General features: G+C 38.6%; 1 protein-coding gene across 1 annotated transcript; it reads left to right on the forward strand.

Annotated features, from left to right (window-relative positions):
- Positions 1–5,206: 5,206 nt before the first annotated feature.
- Positions 5,207–5,872, forward strand: LOC137642952 (uncharacterized). The gene has a single exon (XM_068375815.1). The coding sequence runs from the start codon at positions 5,207–5,209 to the stop codon at positions 5,870–5,872; it is 666 nt and encodes a 221-aa protein (XP_068231916.1).
- Positions 5,873–18,854: the final 12,982 nt, after the last annotated feature.

Below are 18,854 nucleotides of genomic sequence, written 5' to 3' on the forward strand. Positions count from 1 at the left end.
TTCCTATACCACATAGAAATGTATAACGATAGAAAAAAAATAGCTCTGAATTGAGAGAAAAGCATTGAAATATTCATATCATCACATCTTATTGTCTCTGAAACACTTCCCATAAAGAGAAATATATAATCTGAATCATAACATATTATGGCTACCTATAATACATTATGGCAACACTTATACCTTCCCGTTCTATGGTTAAGTTTTCCTTTTCAAACAATAACAAGATATTCTCTCTCTCTCTCTCTCTCTCTCTCTCTCTCTCTCTCTCTCTCTCTCTCTCTCTCTCTCTCTCTCTAAATATACGCACACACAAATGGTTTTAGCAGAGCTGCTGTTTACCATGGCTAGATTACAGTGGGGTAGTTAACCCCATGAGCGAAGAAGTATTGTTTGGTAATCTGTGTTGCAAGATGAATACGGACAGAGGAGTGTGTGAAAAGAATTAGCATGACTATTCGGTGTATGCACGGTTATAGGAAAAATGATCTGTAAGCAGAGACAACCTGGTCCTATGCAGTACTGCCTTTGCAATCAAAGAACCCAGTAGCTCTCTCAGTAGTGGGTATCTTTATTATATACCCTCACACACACATACACACACACACACACACATAGGCTATATATATATATATATATATATATATATATATATATATATATATATATATATATATATATATATATATATATATATATGCCCTTAAATCTGCACTCTTTGGTGTAGATGCAACAGTTCCTCTTTTACCTTAACCAGATGGCCCAGTCACTCCCTGTCCAAAGGAAAAGGCAACCCTTTTGGATGATGTTTTTGACACTAAACAGAGTAATGAAAACCTTGAACTTCCTCATTCCTGTTTTCCTGAGGCTAAACAAACTAGTTTAGCTTTTCGATCTCGTGAGATTAAAGCTCTGTTGATGGACCTTGATGTTTATGGAGGTGTAGACCCAAATGGTATCTTTCCTTTGTTTTTTTATAAAGACAGCAGATTTCTTAGCTCCAAAGTTATCTGTTATTTTGCACAAGTTAGCAAGAAGAGGAGCTTTTAGCACTAGTTGGAGAATTGGTAATGTTACTCCTCTATGTAAATGTGTTTGTGGTAGATCAAGTCCCACTGATTACCGCCCAATTTCCATAACTTCCATATTATCTAAAGTTTTCGAACGTCTTCTGGCAAAACGTCTTAATAGGTTTGCTGGAGGTAATCATCTATTCCATAGTTTGCAATTTGGTTTTCATAAAGGCCTTGGAGCATGTGATGCCCTTTTTAAAATCTCCAATGCTGTACAGAAATCCCTTGATTGTGGTCAGGAAGTTCGTATGATTAGCCTAGATTTTAGTGCTGCCTTTGGCCGTGTTAATCATGAAGCCCCTGTTTTCAAACTCAAACAGTTGGGTGTGGATGGGTTGTTTCTTAGCATTATTATTGATTTTTTAAGTAATAGATCTCAAAGAGTTGTTGTTGATGGGCACCATAGTGAGTATAGGAATGTGATATCTGGTGTTCCAAAGGGTAGTGTTCTTGGCCCATTACTTTCCCTACTATATACAGATGACATGTGATTTGGCCTAGAAAACAAGCTTGTTGCATATGCAGATGATGCTACTCTCTTTGCATCAATTCCATCCCCTGAATGTAGATCGGGGGTTGGTGAATCACTTAATAGAGATTTAGCTAAAATTAGTGCATGGTGCAAATTATGGGGTATGAAGTTGAATCCTAACAAAACTCAAAGTATGATTGTAAATAGGTCAAGGACGGTGGCTCCTCAACATCCGGATCTTAGTATTGATAATGTTTCTTTAAAATTGTATGACTCTTTTAAAATTTTAGGTGTGATTCTCGACGGCAAATTTACTTTTGAGAAACACATTAGGTCTGTGTCTTCTTCAATTGCACAAAAATATGGCTTATTGAGAAAGTCTTACAAGATTTTCGGTGATCAATCTATTCTGAAGAAGTGTTTTAATTCTTTCATTCAACCTTGTTTTGAGTATTGTTCTCCTGTCTGGTGTTCAGCTGCTGATTCTCATCTTAATTTGTAGGGCATAAAGTTACGGGTATTAAATTTCCTATTCCTGATCTAGATATTAATCTTTGGTACCATCGTTCAATTAGTTCATTATGCAGGCAGCATAAGATTTTTCATAACTCTGACAATCTTTGACATTCAGATCTCCCTGGATAATTCTATCCTGTTCGTAATACTAGGCAAGCAGTCAATTCTAATAGGCAGGCCTTCTCATTCATGATGCTCAGTACAACGCAGTATTCTGGAAGTATTATTCCAGCTGTTACCAAGTTGTGGAATGATCTTCCTAATCGGGTAGTTCAATTAGTAGAACTTCAAAAGTTCAAAATTGGAGTAAGTGTTTTTATGTTGACCAGGCTGACATGAGTCTTTTTATAGTTTCTATATGACATATCTGTTTTTGACGTTGTTAATAGTTTATATAGGACATATCTGTTTTGACGCTGTTACTGTTTTTAGAATGATACATTGTTAATTTATTCTCATCATTTATTTATTTCCTTATTTCCTTCACTCACTGGGCTATTTTTCCCTGTTGGAGCCCTTGGGGTTATATCATCTTGCTTTTCCAACTAGGGTTGTCGCTTGGCTAATAATATATATATATATATATATATATATATATATATATATATATATATATATATATATATATATATATATATATATATATATATATATATGGTTCATCTTACATTCTCTAATTTGTATTTATTTAAGCAAAGAAAAAAAATTATAAAAACATACAAATATGAAATTTGGGAAGTAATATCATTATCGAGTGATCTGTTCCCAATTAAGATGTGTTTGTATGATAGTCTATTAAAAATCTAATGAACCTTTTTAAAATAAATGAAAATAAATCTCGCACTAAACGTTTCATTGATCTACAGTTTGTTTAGAGGAAAATGGAATAATTTTTTTTTTTTTTTTTTGGGGGGGGGAGGGGAGTGGTTTGCCTTATATGAAGTTCTCAATTAAAGTGCATCCACATTTTCTCTCAAAAATTCACTGAGAGAAGAGCAGAGGAGAGGTGGAGAATGAAGTATAAACTATAAATCTTAGAATAAAGATAAGATTAATTATCTCACTTACCACACAACCCCAGCGCACAACCCCCACAAGTCACTTAAAGTAGTCAGTCGCCAAGTCCCCAAAGGTAAATTTCTTCTGGGCAACTGGACCGAGGCTACATGGTCACCTTCAATTTATGAAGTAGAACGCATGTTTGTGCGCTTTGGTCTATGAAAGTTCAAAAGATCAGACAATAACCACATGAAGGTTCAAGTTAAAAGTTTAAACATTTATTTACAGCGAAGTGAGTGAATTGCTTTGGAAATGCTTTGTGCATGAGGCGTAATAGATCTAGGCCAGTCTTCGGATGAGTAACACAAGAACAGTTTGGACAATGATGCTAGGAAATGGTTGTTTGCGGAATAAAGAGAAAGGGTCAGTTCGAATATTAAGTAAGTACCTTAATGCTACACACACTATAATTTGTAACTTAAGGTTTTTGAATAAAAACAAGATAAAAAGTGTTGGACAGACTACATTTTACTTATTGAAAATCTTTTATGATAATTTTTTTTCGTGCTGCAAAAGAGTATTCACTGTAAGACATAAAAATCTTTTTTATATGTGAAAATTTAAAGGTCATCTCATTTCTTTTCCTTTCATTCGTTTTACCTTCGCTTAGATCCTTACAAATCTAACTTTATCATGAACAACGGAAGAAAGATTAACGACATATAGGTTTAAATAAAAGTAGTCCTGAGTGGCAGAGGCAAGGGACAGGACCTCTCTCCACCCCAGCTAGAACCAGGAAGGGCCAGACAAAGACCGCTAATGACTTGCCTCACAAGGACGGTGATTTTGCAGACACGACCAGACACTATCGTGCTTGGCTACCATAAAAAATATTTCCATGCAGAGTTGATAATCTTCAAAATGATACGAGTTTTGATGTCACAGGAAAAGACGCCACCTGCGCTCGTTCAGAATATAAACAACAGTCATTCAGAATGATAAAAATTGCCAATCATCTCACTAGATCTGCCTGCTAAAACTCTTATTCCTGTTGGAAGAATCAGCGTCCTTCAGCCATCGTGTGTTGGAACATCATATTTGTATTCCCCTTGTACATCCCTGGAAAAGCTTTGCTGGATCAGCATTTCTTTTGTTTGTGTAATAAATTCTCTCCTCTAACTGAGACTCGAACAGAAAGAATGGAAAGCTGGGGAGGAAAATGGTTTTGTTTTCTTTTCATTTTCTTTTTTCACACAGTAGGATGTTAATAAGACTCAAGAATTATTGAACAATAAGCTATTAATATATTTGGTCGAGCATTTCAGATTGCAAACTTATTTCTTATAAGTAGTAATTTATAGAATTTATAGAATTCAGTAGACAATTATCTCTCTCTCTCTCTCTCTCTCTCTCTCTCTCTCTCTCTCTCTCTCTCTCTCTCTCTCTCTCTCTCTCTCTCTCATCTTCTCCTTTTTTCTTTATGTTTTCCTTTCCGTCGTTTGACATTCGCTAGATCCTTGGGAACATAACTTCATCAAGAACTGCACCAGAAGCATTAGCTTTATTAATTCCAGATCAGCTTTTGATGCTGAGATGATAAACTTCAAAACGAAACAAACTTTGATGTCTGAGGTAAAGTGAGGCATGTTATCATTTAATGGTCTCATGAGTAAATGGAATGGCTTCCTTTTATGAGCAATTATTAGAAATATACCAAAAAAGAAGACGTCTGATGACAGAATGGAAGATCAGAGTGAGTCGGAAACTCTGACTTGTTTGATGAAGTCTCCCAAGTCGCCCAAAACAGACCAACGTGGCGGAGTATCCGGGCGCTTGATTAGATAATATATTCATGCCGTCCCACAGTCATTCTATACTCGTATATCCTAACATGATGCCGTCCCACAGTTATTTTATACTCGTATATCCTAACAGAATGCGGTCCCATCGTTATTCTATACTCGTATATCCTAACAGAATGTGGTCTCACAGTTATTCTATACTCGAATATCCAGACAGAATGTGGTCCCACAGTTATTTTATACTTGAATATTCTGACAGAATGTGGTCCCACATTTATTCTATACTCGTATATCCTAATAGAATGTGGTCCCACAGTCATTCTATACTTGTGTATCCTAACATAATGCCGTCCTACAGTTATTCTTTAATCGTATATCCTAACATAATGCCGTCCCACAGTTATTCTATACTCGCATATCCCAACAGAATTCCATCCCACATTTATTCTATACTCAAATATCCTGACAGACTGTGGTCCCAGACTTATTCTATACTCGTATATCCTAACAAGAAGCGGTCCCACAGTTATTCTATACTCGAATATCCTAACAGAATGTGGTCCTGCAGTTATTCTATACTTGTATATCATAACAGGTTGCTGTCCCACAGTTATTCTATACTCGAATATCCTATCATAATGCCGTTCCACAGTTATTCTATACTTCTATATCCTAACAGAATGCCGTCCCACAGTCATTCTATGCTCATATACCCTAATATAATGCCGTCCCACAGTCATTCTATACTCGTATATTCTAACAGAATGCCGTCCCATAGTTATTCTATACTTGTATATCCTGACAGAATGCCGTCCCTCAGTTATTCTATACTCGCATATTCTAACATAACGCCGTCCCACAGTTACTCCATATTTGTATATTCTAATAGAATGCCGTCCCACAGTCATTCTATACTCGTATATCCTAACATAATGCCGTCCCGCAGTCATTTTATACTTGTATATCCTAAGAATGCCTTTCCACAGTTATTCTATACATGTATATCCTAACAGGATGCTGTCCCAGAGTTATTCAACACTCATATATCCTAACAGAATGCTGTCCCATAGATATTCTATACGCGTATATTCTAACAGAATGCGGTCCCACAGTTGTTCTATAATCGTATATCCCTAGGGTTATTCTATACTGTATATCCTAACAGAATGGTGTCCCACAGTTATTCTCTACTCGTATATTCTAACATAAGGCCGTCCCACAGTTATTCTATACTTGTATATCCTAACAGAATGCCGTCCCAGAGTTATTCTATACTCGTATATCCTAACATAATGCCGTCCCGTTGAGATACTAGAGAATTATGGCATCTTTTGACTGTCCAGAAAGTACTATATTGGATCCTTCCCTCTGGTTACGGCTCATTTTCCCTTTGCCTATACGTACACTGAATAGTTCGGCTTATTCTTATCTGTCCTCATACACCTGACAACACTAAGATTACTAAACAATTCTTTTTCATCCAAGGGGTTAATTACTTCACTGTAATTGTTCAGTGGCCACTTTTCTTTTGGTAAGTGTAAAAGACAGGACATTCCAAAATCAAACCATTGTTCTCTAGTCTTGGGTAGTGCCATAGTCTCTGTACTATGGTCGTCCACTTTCTTGGGATAGAGTTTCCTTGTTTCCTTTCCTCACTGGCCTCTTTTCCGTTTGGAGCCCCTGGGCTTATAGCATCCAGCTTTTCCAACTAAGGTTGTTGCTTAGCCAGTAATAATAATAATAATAATAATAATAATAATAATAATAATAATAATAATAAAAACAAAGAACAAAAAAAATAATAATAATAATAGAATGGCGTCTCAGCGTGATTCTATACTCGCATACACAAGAGAATACCGTCCCAGTCATTCAGAATGAAAAAAATTTGCAAAACATGTCGTTAGGTCTGCATTCTAAAACTCAACTCTTGGTCAGTATGTGTTGGAACACTTCACATTCATAGTCCGTCTTGTATACTGAAAGCTTTGTAAAATCAGTATTTCTTTTATTTAAGTAATATAATATTTTCTCTCCCCTGATTCTGATTCGAGCAAAAGCGATGAAATACCGAAGGGGATACATTGAGAATTTCTGCTTTTCTAGACTTTAGGATGGTCAAGATATTCACGAATTATTGTTTTTTTACTAGTAAAGATTATACAGGATTCGATAGTTAAATCCATCAATTTTTGCTATCTCTCTCTCTCTCTCTCTCTCTCTCTCTCTCTCTCTCTCTCTCTCTCTCTCTCTCTCTCTCTCTCTCTCTCTCTCTCTCTTAATACTGATTAATGACCTTAACATTTTGGTTAAACAAACAATTATTAAATTCCAGATTCGACCAGAACCTCTAATCATTTACTCTCAAAATTCCAAGTAAAACAACAACCTATTAAGAGCAAATAATTATACACTGCAAACAGTTTCATAGTCCTTTCGTTGAGCCCAACAACATAAAATTTTGAATTTTTGCCTAGTATATGATCATTACCTTTCAATAAGGCGATATATACCACAATTTTTTTTCCAGCTATGACCAGATTGTGGAATGATCTTCCTAATCAGGCAATTGAATCGGTGGAACTTCAGAAGTTCACACTTGCAGCGAATACTTTTAATGTTGAACAGGCTGACGCGAGTCTTACATCATAGTTTGTATATGACATACATTTCAACGTTGTTACTCATTTTAAGATATTTTATATAATCCTTTTCATATTGTTTTTCTATTTCCTTTCCTTATTGGTCTATTTTTCCCTTTGGAGTTATAGTATCCTGGTTTATCAACTGGGGTTATAGTTTAACTAGTTATGATATTAATATTATCAAAACTTTTTTTTTCTTTTTTGTAAGTGAATCCTATAGAAAAAGCATTTGACAAGGAACTAGCCAACTAATTAATGAGATGATAATTCCAATATATTGAACGATGTCTTCTTCTCTTGTAAACTCACAATGGAAGTCTTTTACACATTCTAAAGCAGATTGGTTCCATTTTCCTTAAGATAATTTATTTATCTCCTCAGTGGGTTTCAATACATATCATACTCCAAGCAACTTCTTTAGCTAAAATGGCTCCTCCCCTCTGAAATATCAACATCGTTCCAATTATCTGCATGTGGGTAATATGGCTAAGATTGAATATGTTGATTATATAAAATGGAAGCCTTCAAAATGAGCCAGACTTAGAGAGAGAGAGAGAGAGAGAGAGAGAGAGAGAGAGAGAGAGAGAGAGAGAGAGAGAGAGAGAGAGAGAGAGAGATGTTAAGTATAAATTCATGACATTCTCCACGGGAGGTAAAAAAAACCCAAAAGCAATAGTGAGGAGTGCCTGGTCTTGGAGGAAACCAGGTGGGGGGAGGATACGAAGGATACCGAGTGCCAGGCTGGCAGAAGGAAGAGTAGGAGGGGAAGAAGGAAGAGAAGAAAAGGAGAGAAGAGAAGAAGGGCAGATTCAGAGGTTCGTTTTCTTTGCAGAGTTTGAAATTAATTCATCAAGTAGAACATACCTTTTATATAGATTTGGACAAAAAAAATGTATTAAAAGAAAATGTACTGCAACGATAAAGTAGATAGATCGATATATATCAATTATCTAGTTTAATTTTAATTCCTATACCACATAGAAATGTATAACGATAGAAAATAATAGCTCTGAATTGAGAGGAAAGCATTGAAATATTCATATCATCACATCCTATTGCCTCTAAAACTCTCCCCATAAAGATAAATGTATAATCTGAATCAAAACATATTATGGCCACCTATAATACATTATGGCAACACCTTTACCTTCCCGTTCTATGGTTAAGTTTTCCTTTTTAAACAATAAAAAGATATTTACTCTCTCTCTCTCTCTCTCTCTCTCTCTCTCTCTCTCTCTCTCTCTCTCTCTCTCTCTCTCTCTCTCTCTCTCTCTAAACACACGCATACACAAATGGTTTTAGAAGAGGTGCTGTTTACCATGGCTAGATAGCCTCTTCTACCTTTAACAAGAGGAAAGAAGGCGCCAAACAATTACAGTGTGGCAGTGAATCCCTTGAGCGAAGAAGTATTGTTTGGTAATCTGTGTTGCCCGATGTATGCGGACAGAGGAGTGTGTGAAAAGAATTGGCTTGACTATTCGGTGTATGCATGGGTAAAGGAAAAATGATTTGTAAGCAGAGACAACCTGATCCTATGCAGTACTGTCTTGGCAATCAAAGAACCCAGTAACTCTCTCAGTAGTGGGTATCTTTATTATATACACTCACACATACACACACAGATATATATATATATATATATATATATATATATATATATATATATATATATATATATATATATATATATATATATATATATATATATATATATATATATATATATATATATATATTTGGGCTCAAGCCATGTTGTCCTGATGGAAGTTCCTAAGGTAGCTTCAAAAGGATATATTATATACTACAGTGATATTCCCGGAGAATTAACCTTCAGGTTTAAGAATTCTAACTCCCGGAGTGAATATCCTTTAAATATTCTCAAGGATATTGCATAATATCAGAGGACGCATTCTTGACACGTCACATAGCAATCTGCACCCCCAACAGCGTTAACGCTGCGAGGGGGACGTGGCAAAAGAATAGAAGGGGGCCGTAACAAGGCTACCCCTGTTCCCGTACTGCTACTGACCACCACCCCAGCGCCATTCCCAGGATGGCATACATTCCTAATATTGTAGTGATTTTGCTCAGTGGTATTCCCTGTTGATCTAACTTTTCGATCGATTTTCAAGGATTTTTTATGCATTCTCCAATTTTTTTCGCCTTCGGAAAGTTGAGTATTGGGTCATTATAATGAATAGTTTTATAGCTCAATTTCACAGTGAAATTTGAGTAATTTATTGTGTTTAGAGCTAGCGCTGTAGTTCGTTAGGCATGTTATTTAGTTAGCAGAACGACTTCCCGGTTTTTAAATAGCATCATATCATTAATTAATTATCTTGTTATGTTAGTTATTTAGGCAATATATTCTTGTAATGATATTCAAATTGTGCATATTTTTCCTTTCTATGTCGATCATATAGTTAGAATCTTGGAGAGTGAGGTAACCGAGATCTCGTCTCGCCTAGGTACCTAACCTAGGCATGTTATTATACGTTAGACACTTCCCGGTTATCCTTGTGTATGGTGATTTCAATTTTTCAGAGATAGGTATCTCTTTTAATTAGATGAACTTAACCCTCTCAAAAAAGGGAGTCTAAGGGTAATCCCTCTTCCCTCTGAGTGTAGCTTCAGCGGGTCGGTCTCGAATTCTTAATTCAGGCATGAATTTCCCACTGTTTTTTCTGCCCTTCCTCTGTAGCTGCAGATGTAGGTTTTGGAGGTTTAGGCCAGAATCTCAGAGTATTTAGTTTGTGGTCGGTAGCTACCATGCGAGATGAATAGAATTCTTTTGCTACGTTAGGCTACCGACATAGGAGGCTAGACCTGCCTAGGCCACTCCTGAAGGGTCTGTACGATATGACCCTTCTTCCTGTGACCTAGCAGACTAGTCCTGTGTTAGTGGACCCAAGCTGAGGAATAGAATTCTTCTAATGCTTAGGGGACACTGGCGCTGCAACCCCCGTTTCCTTTCCCTTAGAGGTGGTGGCGAAGGTGCTACCATCTTCTTAATTGTATTAATCTATCCCTAGGCTAAAGAATAGATTCTTTAGCCGCCTGGGATAGTTCTAATACAGGAACGGAGTTTGTTAGGTGGGGCAGGACAGGCTATGGCTGGCTCCTGATGTACCTTTAACAGGACCCTCTTTTCCCTTCCCTTCTATCCCTTTATGTTGGCAAATCCCGGTAAGGTTGCCGGGATCGACCAGACTCCCTCTCTTACAGTTGATAGCTGCCGGGTGGAAGTCTTAACATCTGTTGGCCGGCAGTCATGACAGCTGTGAGCTGCCGGCCATTTTAGTTGCCGGCCGGCAGTAAAGACTACTGCCGGCCGGCAGTCATGGCTGCTGCCGGCTGGCAGTCATGGTGACTGCTGGAAGGCAACCAGGGCAGCTGCCGGCCACCCATGTTGGCTGTAAGTGGGAAGTCCCTTCTATTTACAAAGGTTCTTCAGTTCTTTCTTGAACTGCTAGCAACAGTGGCTACTGCTGGGGTGCTGCCTACCAGGCCGGCACAGAAGGGTGCCTGCTCAACCGGCAGCACGCCGACTGTACTGATACTGCCGGCAGTGCCTGACCAGCGGTGCCAGTACTGTAGGTGGATGCAAGCTTGAATTTTATATTCTCCCCTTCCACTTGAACCTTCTTTCTGGAGAAGGTAGTAATAGTAGACTTTTACATCAATTTTACTGTATATATATATATATATATATATATATATATATATATATATATATATTATATATATATATATATATATATATATATATATATATATATATATATATATATATATATATATATATATATATATATATATATATATATATATATATAGTATTACATAGCCTGTTCTCCATGCTATCTCTCTTTCTTTTAGCTAGCAGACTAGATGTGCTAGCATTAGCTAGCTATGCCGACGACATGCTGGCTGTACTACAGTATATGTTTATACAGGTAGTTAGTATTTCTGCAGTATAGGATATACTGCAAATAGAAAGCTTCTGCATATTTAATGCTAGTAGTGTTTTTCCAATATATTTGAAAATCCTACCGAAATATTTGTGGAACCCAATCTCATATTGAAAAAAATTAATTCTTCAATATTCTGATTAGAAATCAGTCTTAAGATTATCATACAATATTAAAATTTTAAGAACTGGAGATTACACTCCTAACCCTTAAAGGGCAGAGCCCTTATCCTCGAGTGTCCATGATTAGGAAACTCTATGCTTTAATTTTGTAAGGGGGGGTGGTGTCACAGCAAATAAGTTGGGTGGGATATATACAAATATATGTCTTTCCTTTCCCCAGTCCAGTTGGCATCATGGCAGCTGGACTGTACAGTCAATTGCTTACCAGAAAGGCAACACATTGGCTGGATCATACTATATATAATTATACAGTAGCCAGTATATTGCAATATAGTGCATACTGCAAATAGAAAACTACAGTATAATTAGACAGTAACTATTTCTAGCATATCTTGTGTATCCTCATGTGAGCTTATGCTGCAGCCGCTCTTACATTGAAGGAATAGTGTTTCTTCGTTAAGCTGATTGAAAAATCAGTCTTCCGTACCCCACATTACTTAGTATGAAAGGGACAGTGAAGTATACACTTCCTTATCCCTAGGGGTTAGAAAACCCCATTTTCAGTTGGAATTCCTTCGAAAAGGAAATTCCTATCACTTAATACTGAGGGGAAGTACCAGCATTTGCTTGCAAGGGACACACAAGTATGTGTCTCCTACTATCCCTTTATAGCTTGCTATCCTAAGCTATTCTGTTATGATATGACTTTTGATTTATTGGTTATCAGGGAGATAATCAATCATATACTCATTTTGTTTTCCTTTCTGTACAGGAGGAACGCCAGATGTCATGTGTTGCAGTGTTTTGCAAAACTAATAGTAAGTGTGTTTACGGACATAATGCATGCAAGTTTCATGCCCCCTGCAATATTATTTCCAAACGCCTGCAGTATTGGAACCCGCAGGCCTGCAAAGTATGTTGGGCCCTAATGTCCGAAGGTTTCAAGAATCCCAAGTTGTTGGAGACTAGGGATGTAGCTCGTTTCAAACTACGCAACTGGGTGAAAGGCTTTCAGAAAATCTCTCCGGGACCTTACCTGCCTAATGACAAGATGTGTAGGTTACTATTTCCAACAGCGAGTAAGGAAATAGTGGTACCCTAGACACGAGGTACATTTCCCAATGGCCAGATAACCTTTGGGAAGGAGGGCAAAAAGCGCCCACGTGAAGAAGGGGAGAATGTCGGGTTGGAATTGTCTCCGTCCCAACAGGCTCATGAGCCAACGACATCGATATCTCTGCCTTCTATCCCTCTTTTAGATGTAATGAACCAGTTATGGGCTCAAGTCAAGAACCTAGTAGAAAATTTGTGCAAACAGAGCACAAAGCAGGAAGCAAAATGCAAGGTAGAGCTTGGTAAAGCTCCACTTGTCGCTCCTAAAAGGTCTTACAAAAGACTTGTAGATCAAGACCTTCTGACATGCTCCACAACCAATCTCTGGAGGTTTGCGGAGCTAATGCCGATTTTAAACGACAAACTCTATATCTCGGAGAAGATGGGTGCTGATCCTTTGGACACAATCCAGTTCCGGGTAAGCTTTGATGCTTTCCCGAACTGTTTCATTAGACTGAAGGATGAACTAACATCAGGAAAAGGAACGGCATCAAAGGAGGTTATGATTCTCGACAATGATAAAGCACAGGCTATCCTATCAAGCAGCACTGAAAAGCCGGGTTACTCGGTGTCGAAGATATCCACACCGGGTAACAAGCACTCTTCCTTTCTTGCTCCTGTTTCAATTTCATTCCCCTTTACGGAGATGGCTTTCAAATATGTCACTGAGGCAATAGAGACAGGTAAACCATGTCCTACATTCAAGGAGTGCGAGCCTCTGTCACTAGCATTTCCCGGACAGGAGAAGAACTGGAAGGAGGGCCATTTCACCTATTCAGTAGGAGGACTTGAGGTGAATGTCACCAGTCGACAATTTAAGGTAAATCTTCCAAAATTATCTGAGTTTCTCTTACAGGATGAACAAGAAACAAAGGAGAGACTTGCAGCCTCCTTATCTCTACAGAACTACATAGAGTTCTGTTCTGCTAATCAAGACACCCCAAACATGCTTAAGGTCTTAGCCAAAAATACATATGGCCACTTTGGTAAAAGACCTTTATGCCTTTATAAAGGCTAGAGGAACATGTAGGGAGTTCGTGTTATCTAACGCAACAGCGAAAACATGATACAAGAAAGCCAATTTCTTCCAACATCTGGGGTAAAGACCTCTTTCCAGACGAGGTAGTCAAGAAAGTGATTAAGAACGCCTCCACGGAGAAAGTAGGACTTCTCCAAAAGTGGGGCATCCTTTCAAAAAGAGAATCTTCTAAGGTTGTGGGTCCCCAACCTAAAAGGAAGATGGAGAGGTCTGGACATCCATTTCGAGCGGTTCAACAACAATCCACAGTTGTAGTGACCGAGATGTCACAGACAGATGGTCGAAAAGAGATTCCTACTGATCAGTCGAAGCATAGAAATGCTTCTAGTAGGAGGAAGATTCCTTTAGGATCGCTGGACCTTCGATCCTTAGGTCCATGGCCTACTCAAGATGGGACTAAGATGAGAGGTGGAGATATCTCTACCACCATTTCCTCTACTGCTCTAGAGCATACAGGTGGTAAGAAAACTTCAGTCCACCGGATTCCAGGGAAAGCCGTTGTGTGTTTACGAGAAGGATTCAAGAAAATTCACAGTCATTCAGGACTTATCGCCAATCAAACAAGTCCAAATAAAACAACGAGTCCAGGAGGTTTATCCTCCTGAACATAAGGATCCCGCTGCAAAAAAGGGTCCTATAGTCTTACCAGACCTGAAAGTCGTCTATCGGCAGCTTCCAGTCAATCACCCTTTCCCCTCCTATCTAGGACTTGGCAGAGTCCTAGCTGCCCTCATAAAACTGGCAGACACAGTCATGCAATATTTAAGCCTAAGAAAGGTTTAGGCAACAATGTTCCTGGACAAGAGGCTGGGGTGGGCAGCACCCAAGGTAGCTGGTCTATGAACATCCGAAGAAATGATCCGGTCCCCGGAACATCGTGAATGAAAGATAAATTTCAGATTCCCAAAACGAGAACAGGCAGGAACCCTGTTCTCTCTCCAGTTCGCAATAAAGGTAGGCCCTGTGCTAAGAGCACGGCTGCAAGATGCGCTGGGAGCCTGGAGAAAACAAGCATCAAAGGCTCGAAGAGGCCTAAAAAGACCGATAGCGGTCCTTCCTTAATCGCTTCCCTAACAAAGGTCAAAGCCCGAAAATCCCAAGACCATGTTGGTCAAGTCATGAGTAGGGAAACTCTCTCCAAGCAGATCAGATTGTCTACGGCTGATCTGGGACTCCGAAGCGATAACGAGACACTGCAATCAACGATGCTAAGAAACGTCTCATACAGTTTAGGTGTAGTTAGCCATCCCTTACCTAAAGGGATGGCACCTGTCAGCAGTTCACATACAACCAATCCATAATGTGACAGTGGATGCTCTACTCAGGCTCAGGCCGATAGAGTTAGAATGATCCACGGACGCAGACCTATTCTCTCCCAGTTGGGAACAAGTCCCCGAACTGCAATCCGACCTCTTCATTAAGAGCGCCGTCAGGGAACTACCCTAATATGTAGCCCTATACGAGGATCCTCTAACTTAAAAATGATAGACATCATGTCTCTGAAAGGGAAGGGATAGACTTAAGATTTCCAGTACATCCCGTCCAATCACCTGCTGAGAGTCCTCAACATGCTAAGATCCTTCCAGGTGGGAGTAGCTCTGTTGGCTCCCAGGTAGCCCAAGAACAATCTATCCTCCTTGAGGAAGGAACAGAGGCTGAGGCTGTCCTTTATCCTGAACCCGGGACAACTCCAGAAGGTTCAGAGATTAATTGCCTTCGATTTATTACAGAGAACCCAAACCCTTCATTGCATGATTTTCTTGCCCTAGCGGTTAAGAAAAGATTTGGGATCTCAAAAGGCAATATAGAATTCTTAGAAGAATACACGTCTAAGTCAACTAAAAGACAATATGAGTCATCTTTGAAAAAGTGGGTTGCTTTTGTAAAAGCAAAAGGACCAAAAGAAATTTCAATGAACTTCTGCATGTTCTTCTTTATCCATCTTCATAACCAGGGTTTGGCGGCCAACAAGATAACTACGTGCAAGTCAGCCTTGACTAGACCTCTTTTATATGCTTTCAAGTAGATTTGGCGAATGAGATCTTTAATAAGATCCCGAAGGCATGTGCAAGGCTTAAGCCTGCTGCACCACCAAAGCCCATCTCTTGGTCTTTGGACAAGGTTCTACATTATGCCTCATCCTTGAACAATGAAGATTGTTCGCTTAAGGATCTTACCAAAAAGGTTATTTTTCTGTTCGCTACAGCCTCAGGGGCTAGAGTTAGTGAAATAGTGGCCCTTTCTAGGGATGAGGGCCACATTCAGTTCTCAAAAACAGGAGAACTGAATCTCTTCCTGATCCATCCTTTCTCGCTAAGAATGAGCTACCCACTAAAAGGTGGGGTCCCTGGAGAATCAGACTTCAGGGGAGGACAGCTCTTTAAAGGAGAAAGCTCTGGATCAAACTTATCCCTAAAACAACTGAGGGCAAAGCTCTCCTACTTTATTAGTAAAGCGGATCCTGACAGTACTCCCGCAGGTCATGATCCAAGGAAGATTGCTTCTTCACTGAACTTCTTTCAGTATATGGACTTTGAGCGTCTTCGTTCATACACTGGATGGAAATCGTCCAGAGTGTTTTACAAACACTATGTGAAACAAGTACATGAACTGAAACACTACATAGTGGCGGCAGGTAGTGTATTAAAACCTGCTCCCTAATTACTGCTATAGACAGTCAATGATTTGGACTTCAAATGTCCTCGCACATATACTGGGGGAGAATCATCCACAGTGTTCTACAAATACTATGCTAAGGAAGTCCATGATCTGAAGCAGTATCTGGTGACGTCGGGTAGAGTACTTAACCCGCCGTCTAATTCTACGATGAACAGCTAATTGACTGGGACTGTCAATTAAAGGGAAAAGAGGTGACACTAGCTCTGTTCAAAATCCCAGGTGTGAAATTATACAGATAGCACTAGTGCCGGTGTATGTAGTACACAGTGCCGGTAAAAGTAACCAGTACAGGAATTATGAAGATAATTTTTTTTAATTTTCTTCAATCTGAGAGTGGCACTTATCATTTCTTGCTTTCCAAGAAAGAAAGATAATATCTGTACAGGTTACATGTATAGTTCTGTTATCTTGCTACATTCGTTTTACTTACTAATAAATGTCTATTAGAATGAAATTGCGTCCTAACTCGCCCGACAATTGCATGATTTTAGTCCAGAGTATGTACTTTTATATATTTGTATGTTCACAAACAATGGATTTAAGGAACACTGTTAAGTATTTGGTAATTTTCACAAACTACGAGACGGTTTGTTCATCTGATTTATTCTTATGTTTGTCCACATAATATATGCTTACCTTGAAACCCCCTTTCTACCGTCTAGAATGACTCTTCCCTGTAGGGAGCAGGAAGCACTAACATCGGAAATGATTAGTGATAATGTCGGATAACGGTAACGTCATTTGTCTCGATTGATCCTAATGATCATAGAAAGGTTGTCCCAAGGTTAAGGCACTGATGAAAATCCACATATACATTAATGCCCTGGTATACTTCCATCAGGAAGACATGGCTTGAGCCCAAAAAAACGGATTTTGAGCGAAGCAAAAAATAAATTTTTGGGTGAGATCGCCATGTCGTCCTGATGGACCCAGCTTTCTTTCTTGAAAGAAAAGATCTTCACAGTTCCCTACCTGACGTACTACATCTGTAGCACCACGCTCAATACTACAAGGAATGTCCGCCATCCTAGGAATGCCGCTGGGGTGGTGGTCAATAGTAGTACGGGAACGGGGGTAGCCTTGTTACGGCCCCCTTCTATTCTTTTGCCACGTCCCCCTTGAAGCGTTAACGCCGTTGAAGGTGCAGATTGCTATGTCACGTGTCAAGAATGCGTCCTTTGATATTATGCAATATCCTTGAGAAAATTTTAAGGATATGAGGTTCAGGAGTTAGAATTCTGGAACCTGAAGGTTAGTTCTCTAGGAATATCACTGTAGTATATAATATATCCTTTTGAAGCTACTTATATATATATATATATATATATATATATATATATATATATATATATATATATATATATATATATATATATACCAATAAATCTGCACTCTTTGGTGTATATGCAACAGTTCCTCCTTTACTTAAACCAGATGGTTCAGTCACTCAATTTCCAAAAGAGAAGGCAATCCTTTTGCCTGATATTTTTTGGCAGTAAACAGAGTAATGAAAACTTGAACTTCCTCATTCCTGTTTTCCTGAGTCTAAACTAACTAGTTTAGCTTTTTGATCTCGTGAGATTAAAGCTCTGTTGATAGACCTTGATGCTTATGGAGGTGTAAACCCAAATGGTATCTTTCCTTTGTTTTTTATAAAGACAGCAGATTTCTTAGCTCCAAAGTTATCTGTTATTTTGTGCAAGTTAGCAAAAAGAGGAGCTTTTAGTACTTGTTGGAGAATTGTTAATGTTACTCCTCTATGTAAATATGTTTGTGGTAGCTCAAGTCACACTGATTACCACCCAATTTCCATAACTCCCATGTTATCTAAAGTTTTTGAACGTCTTCTGGCAAAACGTTTTAATAGGTTTGCTGAAGGTAATTATCTACTCCCTCCCTGGTTTGCAATTTGGTTTTCGTAAAGGCCTTGGAGCATGTGATGCTCTTCTTACAATCTCCAATGCTGTACAGAAATCCCTTGATTGTGATCAGGAAGTTTGTAAGATTGGCCTTGATTTTCGTGCAGCCTTTGGCCGTGTTAATCATGAGGCCCTTGTTTTCAAACTGAAACAGTTGGGAGTGGGTGGGTCGTTTCTAAGCATTATTATTGATTTTTTAAGTAATAGATCTCAAAGAGTTTTTGTTGATGGGCACTATAGTGAGTATAGGAATGTGATATCCGGTGTTCCACAGGGTAGTGTTCTTGGCCCATTACTTTTCATACTATATACACAAGACATGTGGTTTGGCCTAGAAAACAAGCTTGTTGCATATGCAGATGATGCTACTCTTTTTGCATCAATTCCATCCCCTGAATGTAGATCTGGGGTTGGTGAATTCCTTAATAGAGATTTAGCTAAAATTAGTGCATGGTGCAAATTATGGGGTATAAAGTTGAATCCTAACAAAACTCAAAGTATTAT

The sequence above is a fragment of the Palaemon carinicauda genome, chromosome 6, assembly GCF_036898095.1.
Source record: "Palaemon carinicauda isolate YSFRI2023 chromosome 6, ASM3689809v2, whole genome shotgun sequence".
NCBI classification, from domain to species: Eukaryota; Metazoa; Arthropoda; class Malacostraca; order Decapoda; family Palaemonidae; genus Palaemon; species Palaemon carinicauda.